The 20,941-nt window shown below is 38.4% G+C and overlaps 1 protein-coding gene across 8 annotated transcripts in view; it reads right to left on the minus strand.

Moving 5' to 3' along the window:
- Window positions 1-20,941, minus strand: part of LOC143032335 (ribonuclease P protein subunit p25-like protein) — an 86,231-nt gene that overhangs the window by 32,077 nt on the left and 33,213 nt on the right. For 7 of the 8 annotated variants that reach the window (XR_012967102.1, XM_076196899.1, XM_076196898.1 and 4 more), the window contains exons 2-4: window positions 8,092-8,227; window positions 7,849-7,977; window positions 5,989-6,102 (exon numbers count right to left, since the gene is read on the minus strand). Coding sequence is in view for 7 of the 8 variants with exons in the window: in XM_076196896.1 (XP_076053011.1) it covers window positions 5,989-6,102; window positions 7,849-7,977; window positions 8,092-8,227 (379 nt within the window). In the remaining variant the exon portion in view is untranslated. Of the gene's footprint in view, window positions 1-5,988; window positions 6,103-7,848; window positions 7,978-8,091; window positions 8,228-8,453; window positions 8,473-20,941 lie in introns of those variants that run through there. The other variant, XM_076196897.1, reaches the window with a different exon arrangement.

The following is a 20,941-nucleotide window of genomic DNA, read 5'->3' on the forward strand; positions in this document are numbered from 1 at the left end:
AGATGCTGATTGTCCATTTGATCTGCGCAGTCCCCAGTTCGCTGTGCCATAAGTTATGTTCCTGACTAAGAAGGATATAAACGTGAAGAGTGTCACATATGGAAAAAATAGAGATGATTATGATAGAAGTAGAAGACAGAGATAAGAAGAATAGAAAGTTTGTAATAAATTACGTGCCCCCAAAACCAGCCTCGTGGGAAGAGAGTGAACATAAAAGTATGTTAGAAGACACAAGAATAACATTAAACAAGATAATGGAAGATGGAGGAAGAATAGTTATGATGGGCGACTTTGATTGCAAAGAAATCTGCTGGGAAGAGATGACCATAAAGGGTGGAAAAGACTCATGGGGAAATGTTCTACTTGAAATGATTATTGACCACACAATGACACAATGGATTCAGGAGAACACTAGGTATAGAAATGAAGAACCATCCGGACTAGACCTAATAATCACATCTGAACCTAGAATAGTGGAAAAGATAGAATACCAGGCACCAATAAGTAAAAGTGACCACATATTGATAGAACTAGAACTAAACGAGAAAAAATACATGAAAAGAAATTAATATAGAAAAGGAAGATTGATGTATGAAAAAACAAATTCTAATAAAATAAGAGAATTCTTTCAAAATGAAAACTGGGAAAGAATACACAAAGAAGATACAACAGAAGAGAAATAGAATATTTTGACAACAATTTATAAAAATAAAAAAAAAGGTGGAAAAGTATGTCCCAAGACAAAAACAAGAAAAAAATGTGTAAGGTGCTGGTACAACAAAAATTGTAGGGAGTTAAAAGACAAAAGATACAAAGCTTGGACCAAATGGAAGAAACACATAATACCTGAAAAATGGAAAATATATACTTGTTATAGAAATGAATATGTACAAGCATGCAGAGAGGAAAAGAGAAAATATGAAATATATGTCATAGAAAAATGTAAAGATCAACCAAAACTTTTCTACAGATTTGTAAACAACAAACTGAAAAACAAACAAGATTTGGAGAAATTGAGACAAGGAGTTGAATACACAGAGGAAATAGAAATGGCGGAAATTATGAACAAGCATTTTAAATCAGTGTTTACAAGGGAGAATATACAACCAGAAGAGATCAAATGGAAAGAGAAAGTCCCCCCTATGAAAGAAATAGAAGTAACAAAGAATGAAATAATGAAATACTTGAGTAATCTTGATGTTAGAAAATCGCATGGACCAGATGAAATAGCAAACTGGATTTTGAAAGAATGCAGAAATGAACTGGCAGACAAAATACATAACATAATAAATAGTTCCTTGAAAGAAGGAAAAGTTCCAGAAGATTGGAAAAAAGCAAATATAGTACCTATATATAAAGGAGGAAATAAAGAAGACCCTACCAACTATAGACCAGTCTCTCTAACAAGTACAATAGCAAAAATTTGTGAAAGAATTATCAAAAGTAGATGGCAATTTGGATTCAGACAAAGCAATTTGGATTCAGACAAGGACAATCATGTGTCACTAATTTAGTATGTTTCTATTCAAGGCTAATAGATATAATACAAGAAAGAGATGGATGGGCTGATTGTGCATTTCTAGACCTAAAAAAAGCTTTTGACAAAGTACCACATAAGAAGTTGCTTAAGAAATTAGAAACTGAAGGAGGAATACAGGGCAAACTGCTTAAATGGATGGAAGACTTTTTGCAAGAAAGAAAAATGAGAGTAGTGATAAGAGACACTCAAAATGGGATGACGTAATAAGCGGTGTTCCACAAGGAACAGTTCTGGCCCCAATAATGTTTGCTATATATATTAATGATATGGATGAAGAAATTGAAAGTTATATGAGCTTCTTTGCAGATGATGCAAAACTTTAAAAAAGTGAACACGGAAGAAGATTGTGAGTCACTACAGAGTGATCTAAATAAAGTATGGGAATGGAGTAGGAAGTGGAAGATGGAGTTCAACACTAAAAAGTGTAGTATAATGGAATTTGGAAAAAGTAAAAACAGAATAACAGGATCATATAAATTGGGAGAAGGAATAAAAAAAGTAGAAAATGAGAAGGACTTGGGAGTCATTGTTATGAATAATATGTCACCTGAGAAACATATAAACAAGATTTTTGGAGAAACTTATAATTTAATAAGAACAATCAAAGTGGCATTTACATACCTGGATGAAGAAATGGTGAAGAAAAATTTAATCACTGATAAGACCAAGATTGGAATATGCAACAACAATGTGGTCACCAAGTACAAAAAAATGTATAAAAAAAACTTGAAAGAATACAAAGAGCAATTACAAAATTGGCACCAACACTCTCAAAACTATCATATGAAGAGAGACTAGCAAAACTTGAGCTACAGACACTAGAGCAAAGAAGAGAGAGAGGAGATTTGATAGCTATTTACAGAATCATGAAAGGCATAGAAATTATTGATAGAGAGAATCTGATAAAATGGGATGACAGAAATACAAGAGGGCACGGAAAGAAAATCAAGAAAGACAGCTATAGAAGAGATCTGAAAAAGAACAGCTTTCCTCACAGAGTAATAGACAGTTGGAACAAGTTAGATGAGAAAGTGGTGTGTGCAAAAACAATACATGAATTTAAAAATAGTTTAGATAAAATGAGATATGAAGACGGGACACCACGAGCATAGCTCCCCTTCCCGTAAAATACAACTAGGTAAATACACATGTTGCAACAAATTACTGCACGTTGCTGTTCATTTGCAATTCATGATTGTGCTGCCTATAATTCACTTACAATAATATATATACTGTATGTGTGTGTATGTACACTAGGGAATTTTTAGGTACGTATCATTTTTATAATTCGCTCTCGCAACACTGTTACACCAACGCTCACTCGCTCAATTTAACGGAAAATTCAATTTAGCGGACTGGACCTTGGCTTAATTAGTTCGTTAAATCGGGCTTCTACTGAATATGGGTGATGATGTGATGCATGAGGTGGAATGGGCAGGGGGATCGGGGTGAGGTAGTATGTGTGAGCAAAAGTTGATGCAGCCCGAAGGTATTTCTCCCCGTCTTCTCCTTTTATACATGGGGGGACAGAGAGGGGGGTCGCCGATTTAATGAAGTGGCCTTGCTGTGGATATGCTGTGTCTTGCGACACTGCTTCTGACCCAGGGCAGTGGACAAGGTGCAGGGATGACCCGTCATCCAGGAAGTGCTAAGATAAGAGGGAGGGTGGAGGGGTGTGGAGTGTATTCAGGGATGGAATGGGTGGGAGTGATTTTATGCCTTTTCGGCTACCTCCCTTGTAAGGGGGAAAAAGCCTTGGTATATGTATCATTTGTCCATTTATTATTATTTGTTTGATTCTCATTTATTATTAGTTATGTCAATTTATTATTATTTACAATTTACCTATCTATTATCTAACTATACCTATGCATTTATTTTATTTATTATTCACATTATTATTGTTTTTATTCATTTATCATTAATATGATTTTTTTTTTTGCATCCAACCTAGATATGGACCAAAAGGTCTCCACCTTTGTAATCCTTTGTAATAATCTCCCCATCAGAGTTTGCCTTCCAGCCAGCCTGACATTTGGCTGCCCCATGTTTGAGACCCTGATCCCCACCTTTACCAACTACCTGCCAGATCAACTGCCACTCTTGCCTGCCAGGTCTGCTGACTGCCAGCTCTTTTACCGCCACTGCCTGCAAGCTCATCTGCCGCCCATTGCCTACCTGCTCGACTGCCCACCAGCTCAACTGCTGCTGCTGCCTGCCAGGCCTACTGATTGTCAGCTTGACTGCCTACATTCTTGCCTATCACAGGTATCATTTTGTGGCCTACTGTCACTAGATCATTTAGCAAACTAGAGCTATAAGCATTCCCACCTTGACCCACCCACATGCTCAATGGAGATCACAAGGTCCTACACCTAAACTCCAATAAAGCTAGTGACTAGTAACCTTGACTGTCAAGTCCATGAAGCCCTGGGTGGCCTAATGCCACACCCACTAATCATAATCATTCTCATGAGTCTATCTTTTCATGGAGATGTTGCAACCACACTACTAACATCACCATACATGATCCCAAGATGCGTTCTAGATACAAGATCCCCTAGGCAGTCTCCCAAGATGCACCAACCTCTTCAACATCATTCAAGATGTACAGGACAACTCTAGTCCTACAGGAGTAGCCAAGCACCCCGAGGCTTACTACCCTGCGGCAAACACACTACTGCCTGCTGCTGCCCCTGCAGTCTGCTGGCCAGCTCCACCCCAGCCTTCAAGTTCTGGTCCCATCATGTCCAGGACAAGGACAACTACCCTGACAACTCCTTGTCGCGGCTCCACATGAATGCACTCCAGTCCTTGACTTCTGTTGGGGTGTGTTAGGGAAGTTATCCTCATGACAGTCCTCACCTCTTCTCCTGACCCTGTCTCATGACCTTTGACTCCCAAGGCCTCCAAGGGAATTCATTGTGGGCCTAGCCATGTGACTCATGCTGCCTGGCTGCATGACTCACACAAAGCCTCTTTGCGGAAACATACATGCAGTTCACCAGCCTATGATGACTCAATCTACTCATCGCCTGACCATGTAAGATGCACAAAAATTCTTTGAGGAACGCACACTCCATACTCCATCTTGGTGACTCAGTGGCTTGAGAACATTTTGTGTCTCTGACTTCCTAGGCATCAACTTTGACCTCATGCCAATTAAGAGCATGGGTCATGACCTGAACTATGTATATAAGATCGGACAGAACACTAAAGATTCAGATTTCCTCGGAGCATCACACTGTGAGCTTAGAACATTGCCTCTGTTGCAGTCTCCTCCTCTCCCACTTTGGGATATAACTTGGAACACACAGTAGTCATCTCCCTTGCTGTCTCTCCCCCATCTTTCTCACACTTAGAGCAAGCCGTATTATATTGGTGCCCAACTTTCACTCAAAATAAACAAATATTCTCCCCCATCAGAGTTTCCCTTCCACCCAGCCTGACAGTGTATTATTTCTATCTATATACTACGGGCTTTTTCCCCCCTTACCAGGGAGGTAGCCAAAGTCAAAAGGCATATACTCACTCCCACCCATTCCACTCCCATCTACCACCCTTTCCTCCCTCTCAGTGTGCTATACTGTACATTATTCACAGTAAACTATTTGTAAAAATGCACATAAGACATTTCTATACTTAACCCATAAACTGTGACATACATCATATGAACAGCATGTAACTGCGACATATATCATATGATGTGAAGGCTTTTCTTTAACTCAGTGGTCTATATTTTGCTCCCATATGTCTTAAAATGAACTTTGCCAACTCATGGTGAACAAGTCCACACACTATACCTACCCACCCACACATCTTTTGTACTCCTTAGACATCATGGAAGGGGCAGGTCAGTCACCTACACATGACCCACTTGTGGTGCAAGATATAAGATAACTTACACAAAAAACATTCATGCAAAAAAGAAAGAAACAGTGGACAACTGAAACAGCAGTGGTGAGGAACAAAGTGTTAAGTAGTAGAAAAGTTCCTCATCACTCATCCATGCATGACCACAACTCATTCCCTGCTACCTCAGAGTGACACAACGTGCAAATTTGCTACACCACCATGCCTGAACTAAGGGAAATAATTAACTAAAACTTAGTTTTCTTATACTTTTTCATGCAATCTTTCATTTTATAACAAAACTCTTTTGAGATTTTTTTAACCCCAAACAATTGCACAAAAGCCTATTGTGCAGTTATCAGGTTAGATAAGGAAATGGAATGCCAGAAGTGTTTCCAAGGGGGACATAGCAAAAATATGAAGATTTTCAACAGGCATAATATCTATGTTACCTAACCCTCATGTATGTTAAGAGATGACTGTATACATGTAATATATATACAAACACAATATTCATATACATCAACAAAAGGAATTAAAAATTTTATACAGAATATAATACATAAATATACAGATCAAACTTAAAGGCAAATTACCCTAGATCTCGTTGTACTAAATCTTTTGAAAGTAAGACAAATAGGGTGGGAATCCGACGAACAACTTTTAACTGGTCGAGGTCTTCAAGCTTTGGATCCCAGTACTCTTCAACTCTATGGAAATAAAATACAAAACAGTTACTTGGTATATACATACCAAAGGCACACACTTAATACACATTAAAACCCCCACTTAATTCCCCTCTCATCTCAATACTTTTTGGATTAAAGGTCATCCCTGTCCCTCTTCCATTTAACTCAGAATGAAGACAATGCAGCATGCCACATCACTTCCACAGCAGGTCCTGAGAGCTGGAGCTGGTTTACATCCACCCCTACAGTTACTTCATACATATACCAAGGGCTTTTTCCTCTTCACAAGGTAGACAAAGTCAAAGGCATAAATCCACTCCTACCCATTTCATCCCCATATATTCCACTCCCATTTACCACCCCTCCCTCCCTCTTTTCTTGGCTCCTGGATGATGGGTCATCTCTGCATCTCACCCTCTGCTGTCAGAAGCAATGTAGCAAGACACAGCATATCCACAGCAAGGCTGCTTCATGTAATGCAGAAAAAGAGATGGGGAGAAATCCCTTTGGGCTGCATCAAAATATTATCTATACATATTCTCTCACCCCCATCCCCCACCCACTCCCATGCATCACAGCAAATTCAGAAAGAGACCTAGGAGTGATCATTTCATGACACCAGACAAACATATAAACAAAATAGTTGGAGAAACCTACAACTTAATAAGATAAATGAAAGTGGCCTTTGACTACATGGATGAGGAGATGGAAGAAAATCCTACTTACACTGATAAGACCAAAATTAGAATATGCAGCATCACTATGGACACACATTAAAAAAAAAAAAAAAAAAAATTCAAAGAGCACTAACAAAGATGGCACCAACACTCAGCATGTTGACATATGAACAAAGATTGGACAAACTAAACTTATTAATTCTGGAGCAAAGAAGAGAAAGAGGCTACCCCTGCATCTCACTGTGTCAAGTCAATGTTATGGTACTTTCATGTTATTCAAGTCTAAAGAAAGACACAACAAAAATGCCAGCCTGCTGTTTGTGTTATGAAAATAAGAAGATATTTCTATGTTTTAAGCCAGAAAGTAGCAGTTGCTGGTTGTTAACTTTCTTAATGTAATAAGTGGTGGATGAGTAGTATGGGGGTAAACTGCATGTCCAAAGTAATGGTCATTGGACCCTCCCATAGATCTTTCTAGTAAGAAACTTTTACTAATATCTGTGTCATACTGGTGCAGTCTACAGTCTGGTCTGGAGGCTAAGTGAGGGCCACTAAAGGGTGCATCTCCAGATGGAGAAGAGGGTGTTGATGGATTCTGAAGATAGATAACAGAGATGATTCTCTGAAATATTGAAGGTCACCAACAACAAATACCAGTTCAATATGGTGACATCCCTGAGCTGAATGAGTTTGGAATAACCCGGAATGAAATAATACAATACATAACTGAACTATTGGGGTTAAAGGTGATGATTACCCTTCACTATGGTACTATTACCTAAAAAAACAAGATTGTTTTATATTTGTTGGAATAAGACTTAAATTTATGATTAGAACGAGGGAGCTAAGTTTAAAAGACAGATAGCCCAATTTTCAAAACTTCTGACACAGTATTGTATTTATGGTACATTGCTTTTAATCAGAACAGTGTGGCAGGGGACATGTTGATCTTTCATCTCCAAGATTCTGGGATGGGAGGGGTGGGTGAATGGGTTTAATTTGCTCACAATGAGGGTTTTTAAGTTCATTCTGTGGCTCCACTTCAATATATGTATTTAGTGAAAGATAAATTATATATATTTTTACTTACATTTTGTATCCAATCTTGTTCAACTGGTGGAGATTTCTATTTTTCCTCTTGATTATCTCAACACAAGATATGACTTTCGTTGTTGCTGGTCCTGATCCAATCCATAATAATTGTTTATCAGTGTTCAGCCTGAAAAATAAGAAAATAAATCCTAATCAGAACTACCAATCTTTTAATCAAATTTTACATTTGTTGTGCAAAAATGTCACTAATGTCACAGATCTACAGAAAACAGTGACTTACTTATTCAAAGCAGCAGATATGATATTGCACATCTTAGAACCTGGATGAACTATAAACTGTGGAGTGGATTCTGGTAGATCAGGAAATGGAATTTCTAGATCCAATTCTTTATTTTCACCTTTGCTGTAGTTCTCCACTTTGGAAAATGAAATATAAGTATATAATGAGAACAGTGGTCTGAATACTTCTTGCTATGCTACCATGTCCTCACCCTACCTATACAACAACAAAATATCTCTTCCTTGAGTGACTTTTATTTACATAGTTATTTTACGGGAAGAGAGCTATGCTCATAGTGACCCATCTTTGTATCTTTCATCATCAAGTTTGTTTTTAAATTCTTGTATAGTTTTTGCACTCACTGTTTTGTCATCCAATTGTGGGTCAATCCAGCTGTTGTTGATTACCTATGAGCAGTGGATTTCTAAGACATATGGGCATTGGATTGATTGATTGAACATATAATCTAAAAATAGTCTATTTACATGCTGAAAGGTTCCTTCCCCTTGTAAGGGAGGTAGACAGTAAAGGGATACACCTATCCTCTAGTCATCCCACACCCATTTGCCCCCTGCCAACTACCTGGGTCACAAGCAATCCAGCAAGTCAAAGTTACTGCACAACAGGGCCCAGCAGCCAAAGCTGGTTTACCCCTACTTTTTTATTTATTGTCTCTCTTTGTCCCATTATGAGTAAATAGAGAAGACTAGAAGAAATCCCTTTAGGCCCCATCAGCTGATCATCCATTTACAACCATTGTTCACTCACACCTATATCTTGCCCAGTCTCTTCCCTACTCAATAGACATTCCCTTTTTATACAAGGTCCTCTTCACACCATCCATCTATCCCATTCTCTATTTTCCCCTAAAGTTCATCCCATCCACCTTTGCCTTCCACACTCTTTTTGCTAGTCTTTCTTCACTCATTCTTTCCACATGTATAAACCATTTCATTCTTCCACTGATCTATATGCCAGCTTCCTTTTCACCCCCACTCTCCTCCTAACCTCCTAATTTCTCACTCTATCCATAATCATAACCTCAATCATACTTCTCAAACACTTTATCTCATACACATTCAAATTTCTCCTTTCTGCCTCATTTACATTCCAAGTTTTCCCCATGCAGTGTCATAGGTATGAATGATGAGGAAAGAGAAAAGAGAAAAGACAAGAAGTGAAGCTATAAAAAAAAATTAAAAAAACGAGAAATGAACGAAGACCGAGAAAACGAAGTTCTGTTGGAGAGTGTTTAGACATGAGACTGAAATAATGGTATATTCAAGAAAAAGAAACATAAGGAACAGAGAAAGAGATGGAGTAGAAAATTAAAACTAGCTTATACCAATATAGACGGATTAATCTCAGGATTAAATGAACTAAATGATTACCTGTCAGAAGAAAAACCAGACATAATGGGAATTGTGGAGACAAAATTAAGGGGTCCACTATTACCAAATAGTATTGGACATGGGTTATATAATCACTGGATGAAAAATAGAGAGGAAAAACAGGGTGGAGGAGTCATGTTCTTGGCTAAGAAAAACTTAAATGTGATGAAAATTACAAATGGAGAGAACAGGGTGATGATCACAATAAGAATTGAAGATACATACATACATATACCAAGGCTTTTTCCCCTTTACAAGGGAGGTACCCAAAAAGAAAAAGGCATAAAATCATTCCCACCCATTCCATCCCTAAATACACTCCACTCCCCTCCACCCTCCCTCCCATCTTAGCACCTCTTGGATGACAGGTCATCCCTGCACCTTGTCCACTGCCCTGGGTCAGAAGCAGTCGCAAGATGCAGCACATCCACAGCAAGGCCGCTTCATTAAATCAGAGACCCCCCTGCATAAAAGGAGAAGACGGGGAGAAATCCCTTCGGGCTGCGTCAAATTTTGCTCACACATACCACCCCACCCCCATCCCCCCCTGCCCATTCCACCTCATGCATCACAACATCATCCATATACAACCATTCTCCATTCACCCGTCTTCTGTCCTCTCCCGTCCTTCCTCAACAAACATTCCCTCTTCCCCAAAGTGCCCTTCACCCCATCCATCCACCTCATCCTAGGACATCACCTCATGTTCAATCCCTCCACATCTGGCTTCCATACCTCTTTTACTAGTCTTTCTTCACTCATTCTTTCCATGTGTCCAAACCACCCTAATATTCTTTCATCAACCCTGTCTCCCAACTCCCTTTCCACCCCTGTTCTCCTTCTCACCTCCTCATTTCTCACTCTAGCCTAGTAACCCCCATCATACTTCTCAGACACCTCATCTCAAACACATTCAAACTCCTTCTCTCTTCCTCTCTTATGTTCCATGTTTCTACTCCATACAGTGCTGTTGGCACAATCACTCCTTCATAAAGTATAGACCACTAAAAGTTAAACTTAGATCGCAATCAAGCGCAGAAGAAATATTATCTAGAACAATAAGATTAGCAAATAGTGAACAGTACAAAAATATATGGATAAAAAAAGAAATGAGTGAAGAAGAAAAAGAGAAAGAAAAAGAACTTAGGAATGAGGCGAATGAGAATAGAACTGAAAAAGAAAAGGAGGAGTTTTTTTGGAGAGTGATAGACATGAGGCTGAGAAAAAGATATACTGTATAGGGAAAATGGAAACAAAGAAGACAGAAGGGGAGGAGGACAAAAGAAACTAAAAATAGCTTATACAAATATAGATGGAATAATCTCAGTAATAAACGAATTAAACGGTTATCTAGTCTTAGAAGAACCAGACATATTGGAAATTGTAGAAACCAAATTAAAGTACACCCTAACACTCCCACACTGTGGGACAAGGTGTATACAACTGTTGGACAAAGAATAGAAAGAACAAACAGGGCGGAGGAGTTCTAATATTGACCAAGAAAGATTTGATTGTAAAAAAAATAACTGAAGGAAAAAACAATGTAGAATCAATTATAGTACAAGTCGAAGGTAAACAAATGAAGAAAAGAAAATCTGCAGTGGTATATGTACCTCCTAAAACACAAGCCTGGACAGAAAGGGATCATTCCGAGTTACTAGAAGATACAAAAGATGAATTAATTGAAACACTGAAAGATGGAGGAAATACAGTAATTATGGGTGACTTTAATTCAAAAGAAATATGCTGGGAAGAAATGACAGTGAAGGGGGGAGAGAAACACTGGGGCAATGTACTCCTTGACTTGACCATTAAATACACAATGACCCAGTGGATTAAAGAAAATACTAGATACAGAGGAAATGAAGAACCCTCAAAATTGGACTTAATACTTACAACAGAACCTGAGATTATTGAAAAAACTGATTATAAAACTCCGATAGGAAAAAGTGACCACGTGCTAATAGAAATGGAATTGAAAGAACAAATGGACCAAAGCAAAAATGATAAACATAGAATACGAAGACCTATGTATAACAAAACAAACTTTGAGAAACTTAAAACATTCTTTCACAATGCAAACTGGGAAAAATTCCAAAACGAAGATACAGGGATAGAAGAAAAATGGAACATATTAAAAGAAATTTATAATGAAGGAGTGAACAAATATGTACCACAAAAAAAAAATGGAAAAGGCATACATAAAGAGCTGGTACAACAAAAGATGTAGTGAAGCTAAGGAAAAAAGAGACAAAGCTTGGAAAAGACATAAGAAACAAAGCAAATGGCAAACATACATCAAACTAAGAAACGAATATGTAAAAATACGCAGAGATCAGAAGAGGAATTATAAAAAAAAAAAAGATAATAGACAAATGTAAGGAAGAACCCAAACTATTTTACAAATATGTAAATGGAAAACTGAAAAACAAACAAGAAATAGAAAAACTGCGCCAAGATAAAATGGGAATACTGTATACAGAAGAACTGGAAATGGCTGAAATAATGAACAACCACTTCAGATCAGTATTCACAATAGAAAACTCGCTTAACAGTGTAGACAGAGAAAGAGAATTATCCCCAGCAATGAAAGAAATAAACATAACACAAAAAGAAATCAGTGACCAAATTAAAACCCTTGATGTCAGAAAATCACATGGCCCAGACGGAATTGCAAACTGGATACTGAAAGAATGTATGGAAGAATTAACTGACAAAATATATAATATAATTAAATCCTCACTTAAGGGGGTACGCGACACCTGAGGGGGGTGAATTTGGTCAAGATATAGCATTTTTCAAAACTGTGTTCAAAATGTTCGTATACCATTTAGAAATAAATCCCGACAAATAATTTTCCAGACGCGCGCAATTTAAAGGTCTTGGGTGAGGTTTAAAGGGACAGAGTTAAAGGCGCAACCCACACTAGATGGAGGCGTGCCACTTAGGACCTTCAGGCGCATGGAATTACGTTGAAATTTGATTGAATTTACGCTCGCCCAATGCTTCAATGGCCAGTACGAGGGTGGAGGGGAAGGGAGGAGGGTGGAGGGGAAGGGAGGAAGGTGGAGGGAGAGGAAATGCCAACTTTGAGCGCATCTAGGCGTCAGTTACCTGCTAGCTCTGAAAGGGAAACTGTGCATATCTCATGAGCTCTCCTTGCAATCTATTACCTTAGCTAGTACATATTACTCTATAGTACGGTCATCATGGGTAGCAAAAAGAACAGAAGAACATCCACACTGACAAAAAAACAGTAGTTAAAGATGGCAAGCAGTCAAAGACGACTAGCCAAGACCTCACCACCTCTCACTCCACCACTGCCCTCACCTGCACCTCTCTCAACACCTGTGGCCAGGTCTACACCATCAAGCACTTCATTCATCTCTAATACAGCAAGAAAATTAGATATCAGTTCTGAAATTGTACAGAGGGGAGATAAGAATGAACGTGAATTCATGATTGTGGAGAAGAGCAGTTTTTTGCAGTGGATAAATTTGCTTGTTAGATGCCAGTGTGGTGAGAAGATGTATGTTGAAGTGATAGGAGAATGTGGAATGGTGAAGACATTTCAGGCAGAATGTAAGTTGTGCTCTGAAAAGAGCAAATGGTGTACTTCACCAGGCAGTGGAAATGAAAGTTATGAAGTACATAACAGGGCTGTGGAGGCCGGCTTACACTGTGGGGATGGTTATGTTGCAGTACAGAAAATGTGCATGGCAATGAACATGAAAATGATACATCACAAGACGTTTAGTAAACTTAGCCATCCTATTATAGAGACCAGCATAAAGAAATATGAGGAACTCTTGGAAAAAAACAAGAGAACATGTACATGCAGCATTAGAAAAGGAAGACCCAACTTTACCGGAAGTAAAAGAAGTATAAGTTACTATCAATGGTTCGTGTAGTAAGAGAGGATTCACTTCCAAATATGGCTTTGTAAATGCAATAGAATTCCAGACAGGAATGGTAGTGGACCATGTAACACTAAGTACTGTAAAGTTTGTGCAGTAAACGAAGAAAAGGGGCTGGATTGCAAGGAGTGGTGGCCTGAACATGAATGTATGTGTGAGAAGAATTTTGATGGAAGCAGTCCTGCTATGGAAGTGGAAGGGTGGAAGATATTGTTTGGCATGTCAACTGAAAAATGCAAGATGAAATATACACGTATGGTGTCTGATGGTGATGGGAATGGCTTTAAAGCAGTGCAAGGCATATATGGAGATACAAAGATAGAAAAGGAGGAGTGTACGAATCATGTCTCAAAAAGAATTAGAAAAGGATTGCTCCAATTAAAACTAGGGGGAAGAAAGAAAGGTTCACTTACTACAACTGTGAAGAAATTGCAAAACTACTTCATCAAAGCCATCAAGGATAATGCTGGCAACAAAGAGGAGATGAAGAAGGCTATATATGCCACACTACGGCACTGCTCAAGCATGAATGAGAATCCTCAGCACAGCTGTTGTCCACCAGGGAAAGACTCTTTTTGTTTTGTGCAAAAGGCTATAGCTAATGACATGCCCATACCTTCACACAAAGATAACATCCACACACCACTATGTCCTGATGTTGTGAGACAGATGATACCCATTTACCAGCGTATTGTTACCCCAAAGTTACTAGAAAGTAGTGGAGGAGGAGACACTCAAAATCACAACGAAAGCTTGCATAGTATCATCTGGAGTGAACTGCCCAAGATTAAATTCTATGGTCTACAATGAATGCTGTATGGTGTGCAATGCGGTGTGACTAAGTTCAACCTTGGCCATACAGCAGCCGAGGTGGAGAATAACACAGACAAAGCTGCAGAAATAATCCAGCCTTACCTTGACACACTCAACACATGGTTCATCACAAACAGACTCAAAATAGCTCCAACCAAATCTACAGCAACACTTCTCACCAACTGGACAAAAGAACACAAATACATACCTCATCTCTACATCAACAACACTCTAATACCACACACAAACACACCGAAAATTCTTGGTGTAACATACGATACATCCATGTCTTTCAAACAACACCTCACAAACATAAAAAACAAATGCACACCTAGACTTAACGCACTTAAGTCAATCACTGGAACAACATTTGGACAAAACAAAGAAACTAATATAACAATATACAAACAATGCATACGCTCAGTGATGAATTATGCGAGTCCTGCATGGGCTCCTAATCTCAGTGAGACACACCACAACACCCTTCAAATCATACAAAACAAAGCCCTAAAAACAATTACAGGCTGCACAAATACATCACCTACAGACCATTTACACCATGAAACAAAAGTCCTCAAAGTCAAGGACCACCTCGACATGAGAGGCACACAAACACTTGCTGCAGCCACCACAAACACATCACACCCGCTACACTACATAGCAGAACACCCACACACACCAAGAAACATTAAAACTACACCCAAAGACCTTTATTACGCACAGATACTCTCTTCTCTTCCTCCACAACCACCAAATACCAGCCTCCGGAAACATATTCATAATCATATCACTCACCGCTCCATTAACACACTGAAAGACAACACACTGCTGCATGCCAGACCCCCTGATATCCACCCTTCTGAATCCTCTCTCCCACGTAAGGACAGAGTCCACTTGGCCAGACTGCGATGCGGTCACCACCCAGCACTTCTAAGCTACCAGAAGAGGCTGGACGACCGTGTTGTGAACAGCTGCCCAGGATGTAACACTTCACCCCATACCATACAACACATAATGGAAGACTGCATTATACACAATCATGCACGCAAACAACACAACATACACTCTATAAAGGATTTGTGGGAAAACCCAGTTTCGGCTGTGGCCTTCCTTGGGGAGACGGGACTGCTCGGACAGACAGTCTAGGGAACGACAACAACAACAACAACAACCTTGGTGAAATTGCAGCAAAAGTGACATAGGTAAAGGACAACATTAGACTAAACAATTCAAAGAGGAAGATTGAATCCCAAGAAGAAAGCAAAAGGAAAAAGATCAAGGCTATACAGGAAGAAGAGAGAAAGAAGAGAGAAGAGGGGACATCATATGATGCTGGAGGGGGTGCCCTACCAACATAGATTGGTGAGGGGAATCTGATGAGGAAAGAGAAGGCGCCCACTGCTGGTTAAAATAAACCTCTTTCCAATGATTTAGATACCCTGAAGACCCCCAGCAGTGAGGTTTCATATGAAGAAACTGCCAAAGGTGCAAAAAAGCAAATTATATGATGGTGTCGTCTGTGCGTCGTCACTACTGTGATATACTTATACTTTAGTTTTTCAGTATTTAAAGTACTTATAATTAAAATATGTTGATGATTTTTACTGTACTTACCCATTATATAATAAGAATTAAGCCATGAAAAAATCAGTCAAATTGGTGAAACTATAAGCAAGTTACAGATATATTTATATTTCAAGTTGCCATATCTCCGTTCGATATTTTTTTACTTTTTTTTTAATCATAAAAAATCTAAAATACATCTGATTTAGATGAAACTTACAGGGAATATTACTTTTAGTAACTGCTAGGGCCGATTGTTCGAATATTTTGTATAAGATGAAAGAGTTCGGAGTAATGGAAACAAGACCAAAAATTTTATATTTTTCACGATTTTTGCCGAACATTAACATTGAAATGCCTGTATGCAAAAGTATAAAGGAAATTGTTCAATTACTCAATGACCAGCTCTAGGTGTGCCTACTGACTAATCATAGCCAAAATATAAAACAAATTGGTCCACGTATTATGGTGCTGTGCACTTTTAAATGTCACTACTGGTATACGTACATGTGTACATGTGTACATACATCATTCTGTTTCACCTAAAATGTAGGCAACATGGATACCTATTTACCTGAGAAGTTTCAGCTCTTTACTCTAAATAGTTTAGAAAAAGACCCCCAGGTGTTGCGTACCCCCTTAAAGAAGGAAAAGTACCATTGGACTGGAAAAAGACAAACATTGTACCAATTTATAAGGGAGGTGATAAAGAAGATCCATCTAACTACAGACCGGTCTCACTAACAAGCACAATAGCAAAAATTTGTGAAAGTTGTCAAAAACAGATGGGTTAAATACCTGGAAGAAAAATCTATACTGAACCCAAATCAATTTGGATTCAGACAAGGGAGATCATGTACAACAAATCTGATCTGCTTTTACTCAAGATTAGTAGACATAATACAAGAAAGAGATGGATGGGCGGACTGTGCTTTTCTGGACCTGCAAAAGGCATTCGATAAGGTACCTCATAGGAAACTAATAAATAAGATAGAGTCAAAAGGTGGCATCAGAGGAAAATTATTGGAATGGATGAAAGACTTCCTGATTGGGAGGAAAATGAGAGTTGTAATTAGAGAAAAATTCTCCAACTGGGAAGAAGTAAAAAGCGGTGTCCTGCAAGGATCGGTACTGGCCCTGATCATGTTCGCCGTATACATTAATGACATGAATGAAGGCATGGAGTGCTATATGAATTTTTTTGCAGATGATGCAAAATTACTTAAGAAGGTAAAAAGGGAAGAGGGCAACTCATTGCAACAAGATCTGGACACGATATGGAATTGGACTCAAAGGTGGGAAGTGAAATTTAATATAAAGAAATGCAGTATAATGGAATTTGGAAAGAGTAAAAACAAAATATCAAAAGATTACAGAAGTGGAGAAGAAAAACTAAAAAAAGCAAACTCTGAAAAAGATCTTGGAGTGATGATTGGAAAGGACATGAAACCTGATAAGCATATAAATAAAATATTCGGAGAAACCTATATTTTATTGAGGTCAATCAAAGTGGCATTTACTTATATGGATGAAGAAATGATAAAGAAAATACTAACTACACTAATAAGACCAAAACTAGAGTACGCAGCATCACTTTGGACACCCAGTACCAAAAAGAATATTAAGAAACTAGAAAGATTACAAAGAGCGACAACCAAACTAGCACTGACTCTCGCCGAACTAACATATGAGCAAAGACTATCCAAACTAAACCTACCAACTCTGGAACAAAGAGAAAGAGGAGATTTGCTGACTATCTACAGAATATTGAAAGGAATGGAAGTTTTAGACAGGAACGACCTGTTAGTGTGGGACAACGGTAAAACGAGAGGACACAAAAAAAAATGAAAAAAGATAGTTATAGAAAAAACTTGAAAAGGAACAGTTTCCCACACAGAGCAATTAATACATGGAACAAATTAGACAACAAAACAGTATGTGCAAACACTATACAAGATTTTAAGATAAAACTTGATGTGGAGAGATACAAAGACGGGTCACCATGAGCATAGCTCCCCTCCCGTATTTTACAACTAGGTAAATACAGTCTCCTCTTAGCATCCATTCCCAAATGTCTATTCCTCATTACACTTTTTAATCCACCAAGGAATTTACTCGCTTCTCTCAATCTACATTCTACCTCCACCTTCACTCCACCTTTTCCTGCCACATTTGCACCCAAGTATCTAAAACTATCCACTTCCTCCAGTCGCTCTCCCTTAATACTCACTTCCAGTCTACTGCCACTTTCACCCCTTGTACATCTCATCACCTTAATTTTACCCACATTTAACTTTAGCTTTCTTCTTTCACACACTCTCCCAAACTCTGTCACCAACTTCCTCAATCCCTCCTCCGATCCTGCCACAAGCGCAGTATTGTCCACAAACAACAAATGGCTCACCTCCCACTTTTCTCCATTTTCTTTAACCATCTCCAATCCCTGACCCACCACCCTTGCATTTACCTCTTGCACCACCCCATCCATGTACAAGTTGAACAGCCAGGGCAACATAACGCATCCCTGACGAAGTCCCACCTTTACCTCGAACCACTCACTCTCTCCATTTCTAATCCTGACACATGCTCTACTACTCTCGTAAAAACTCTTGACAGCTCCTAGAAGCTTTCCTCCTATCCCGTATATCTGCAAAACCTCCCATAGTGCCTTCCTGTCTACCATGTTGTAGGCCGTTTCCAGATCCATAAAAGCCCAAAGAACATCCTTCCCCTTCCCTATAGCTTTCTCACATATCTGTCTTACCACAAAAATCTGATCTACACAACCTCTTCCTGTCCTAAATCCACACTGTTCCTCACCAATTACTCCTCTGTTCCTCTCCTAATCTTCTCAATCAAGATCCTCCCATAAGCCTTACCAACTACACTTAAGCTAATCCCTCTGAAACTACTACACTCACACTTGTCCCCTTTTTCCTTGTAAAGTGGAACTATACATGCACTCCTCCAGTCCTCCGGCACTCTACCCTCTCTCCAGCAAACATTAAATAACCTCAGTTGAAGATAGTGACATGAAAAGTAGAATGTGGTGACTTATGTGCCCCCAAAAACAGGGTCTTCAAGGGAGAGAGATTCTAAAACATTAGAAGATACAAGGCTTTGATTAAATGAGATGCTGAAGGATGGAAGAAATGTGGTACTTATGGGAGACTTTAGCTTCAAAGAAATCTGTTGGGAAGAGATGACAATGAAATGTGGAGAGGATCTAAGGGGAAATGTATTACTTAGCAATACTATAAAATATACAATGACACAATGGGTAAAAGAAAATACTAGATTTAGAAATAATGAAGAACCATCGAGACTAGATTTATTTACATCAGAACACTGAAATTATGGATAAAGTTGAATACAAGACACCAACTGGGAAGAGTGACCATATATTACTAGAGTTAGAACTAAAGGAGGAAATATAGATAGAGAGAAATGAAAAATACAGAAAAGGAAGACTGGTGTATAGTAAAATGGACTTTTGAGAATTTAGGAAATGTTTTCTTAGAATTGGCAAAAATTCTACAATGAAAAAATACAAGTAGAAGAAAAATGGATGATTCTGATGGAAATCTATAATAAAGGAGTGGATAAATATGTTCCAAAGCAAAAACAGGAAAAGGTATATATTAAGTGTTGTTTTTAACATAAGGTGTAGTGATGTGAAAGAAAGAAGAGATAAAGCTTGGAAAAGATGAAAAAAAAAAAAAAAATAGAAAACGGCAAATACATATCAAAGGAATGTGTAGAAATATGCAGGGAGGAAAACAGAAACTGTGTAAAAGACATAACAGAAAAATGTAAGGATCAGCCAAAACTATTCTATATGTGAATGGTAAACTAAAAAATGAACATGAAATAGTGAAACTACGCCACAGGAATACGGAATACATAGAATATACAGAAATGGCTGAAGTCATGACCAAACACTTCAAGTTGCTTTTCACTAGAGAAAATGTACATTAGGATGATGAGCAAGAAGTGAAATCCCCCCCATGAGGGAAATAATAGTAACAAGAAATAATGGACCATATAATGAATCTTGATGTCAGAAAATCGCACGGCCCAGATGGAATCGCAAACTGGATACTAAAAGAATGTAAATAAGAACTAATAGATAAAATATATAACATAATAAGTTGCTCACTCGAAGAAGGAAGAATACCAGAAGACTGGAAAAATGCTGATAGAGTACCAATATATAAAGGAAAAAACAAGGAAGACCCAACAAATTATAGACTGGTTTCCCTTACTAGCAATGGTAGCCAAAATTTGTGAAAAAGTTATAAAAAGTAGATGGATAAAACATTTGGAGAACAGAATACTAAATCCAAGACAATTTGGATTTACACAGGGAAGATCATGTGCCACAAATCTGATCTGTTTTAACTCAAGATTACTAGAAATAATACAGGAAAGGGATGGATGGGCTGGTTGTGCTTTCCTAGACCTACAAAAAGTACTACACAAAAAACTATTAAGAAAACTGGAAACCATAGGAGGGATACAAGGTAAACTACTGAAATGGATGGAGGATTTCTTGCATGGAAGAAAAATGAGAGTAGTGCTCAGAGATAAGAGTTCTACTTGGGAAGAGGTGATTAGTGGAGTTCCACAGGGATCAGTATTGGCTCCAATAATGTTTGCTATTTATGTAAATGACGTGGATGAGGGTGTGGAATGTTACATGAGCTTCTTTGCAGATGACTCAAAACTGTTGAAGAAAGTGAGTACTGAAATGGATTGCGTTGATGCAGAGAGATCTGAACAGGGTTTAGGATTGAAGTCAGTAGTGGGAAGTGGACTTCAGCATTAAGAAATGCATAATGGAATTTGGAAAAAGTTAAAAAAAGGATATCAGGACAATATAAAATTGGTGCAAAGGAAGTAAAGAAAGTGGGATCTGAAAAAGACCTGGGAGTAATCATCACAAAGGACATGTCCCCTGATAAACAAAATTGTCGGAGAAACCTACAACTTGCTAAGATCAATAAAGGTGGCTTTTACTTACTTGGATGAAGAAATGGTAAAGAAAATACTAGTCACACTGATAAGGCCAAAATTGGAGTATGCAGTGACACTATGGTCACCCAGTACCAAAAAGAATATAAGGAAAATTGAGAGAATCCAGAGAGCAACTACAAAGATGGCCCC

The sequence above is a fragment of the Oratosquilla oratoria genome, chromosome 13 (assembly GCF_046742065.1).
Source record: "Oratosquilla oratoria isolate Oo_2021 chromosome 13, ASM4674206v1, whole genome shotgun sequence".
In the NCBI taxonomy this organism is placed as follows: domain Eukaryota; kingdom Metazoa; phylum Arthropoda; class Malacostraca; order Stomatopoda; family Squillidae; genus Oratosquilla; species Oratosquilla oratoria.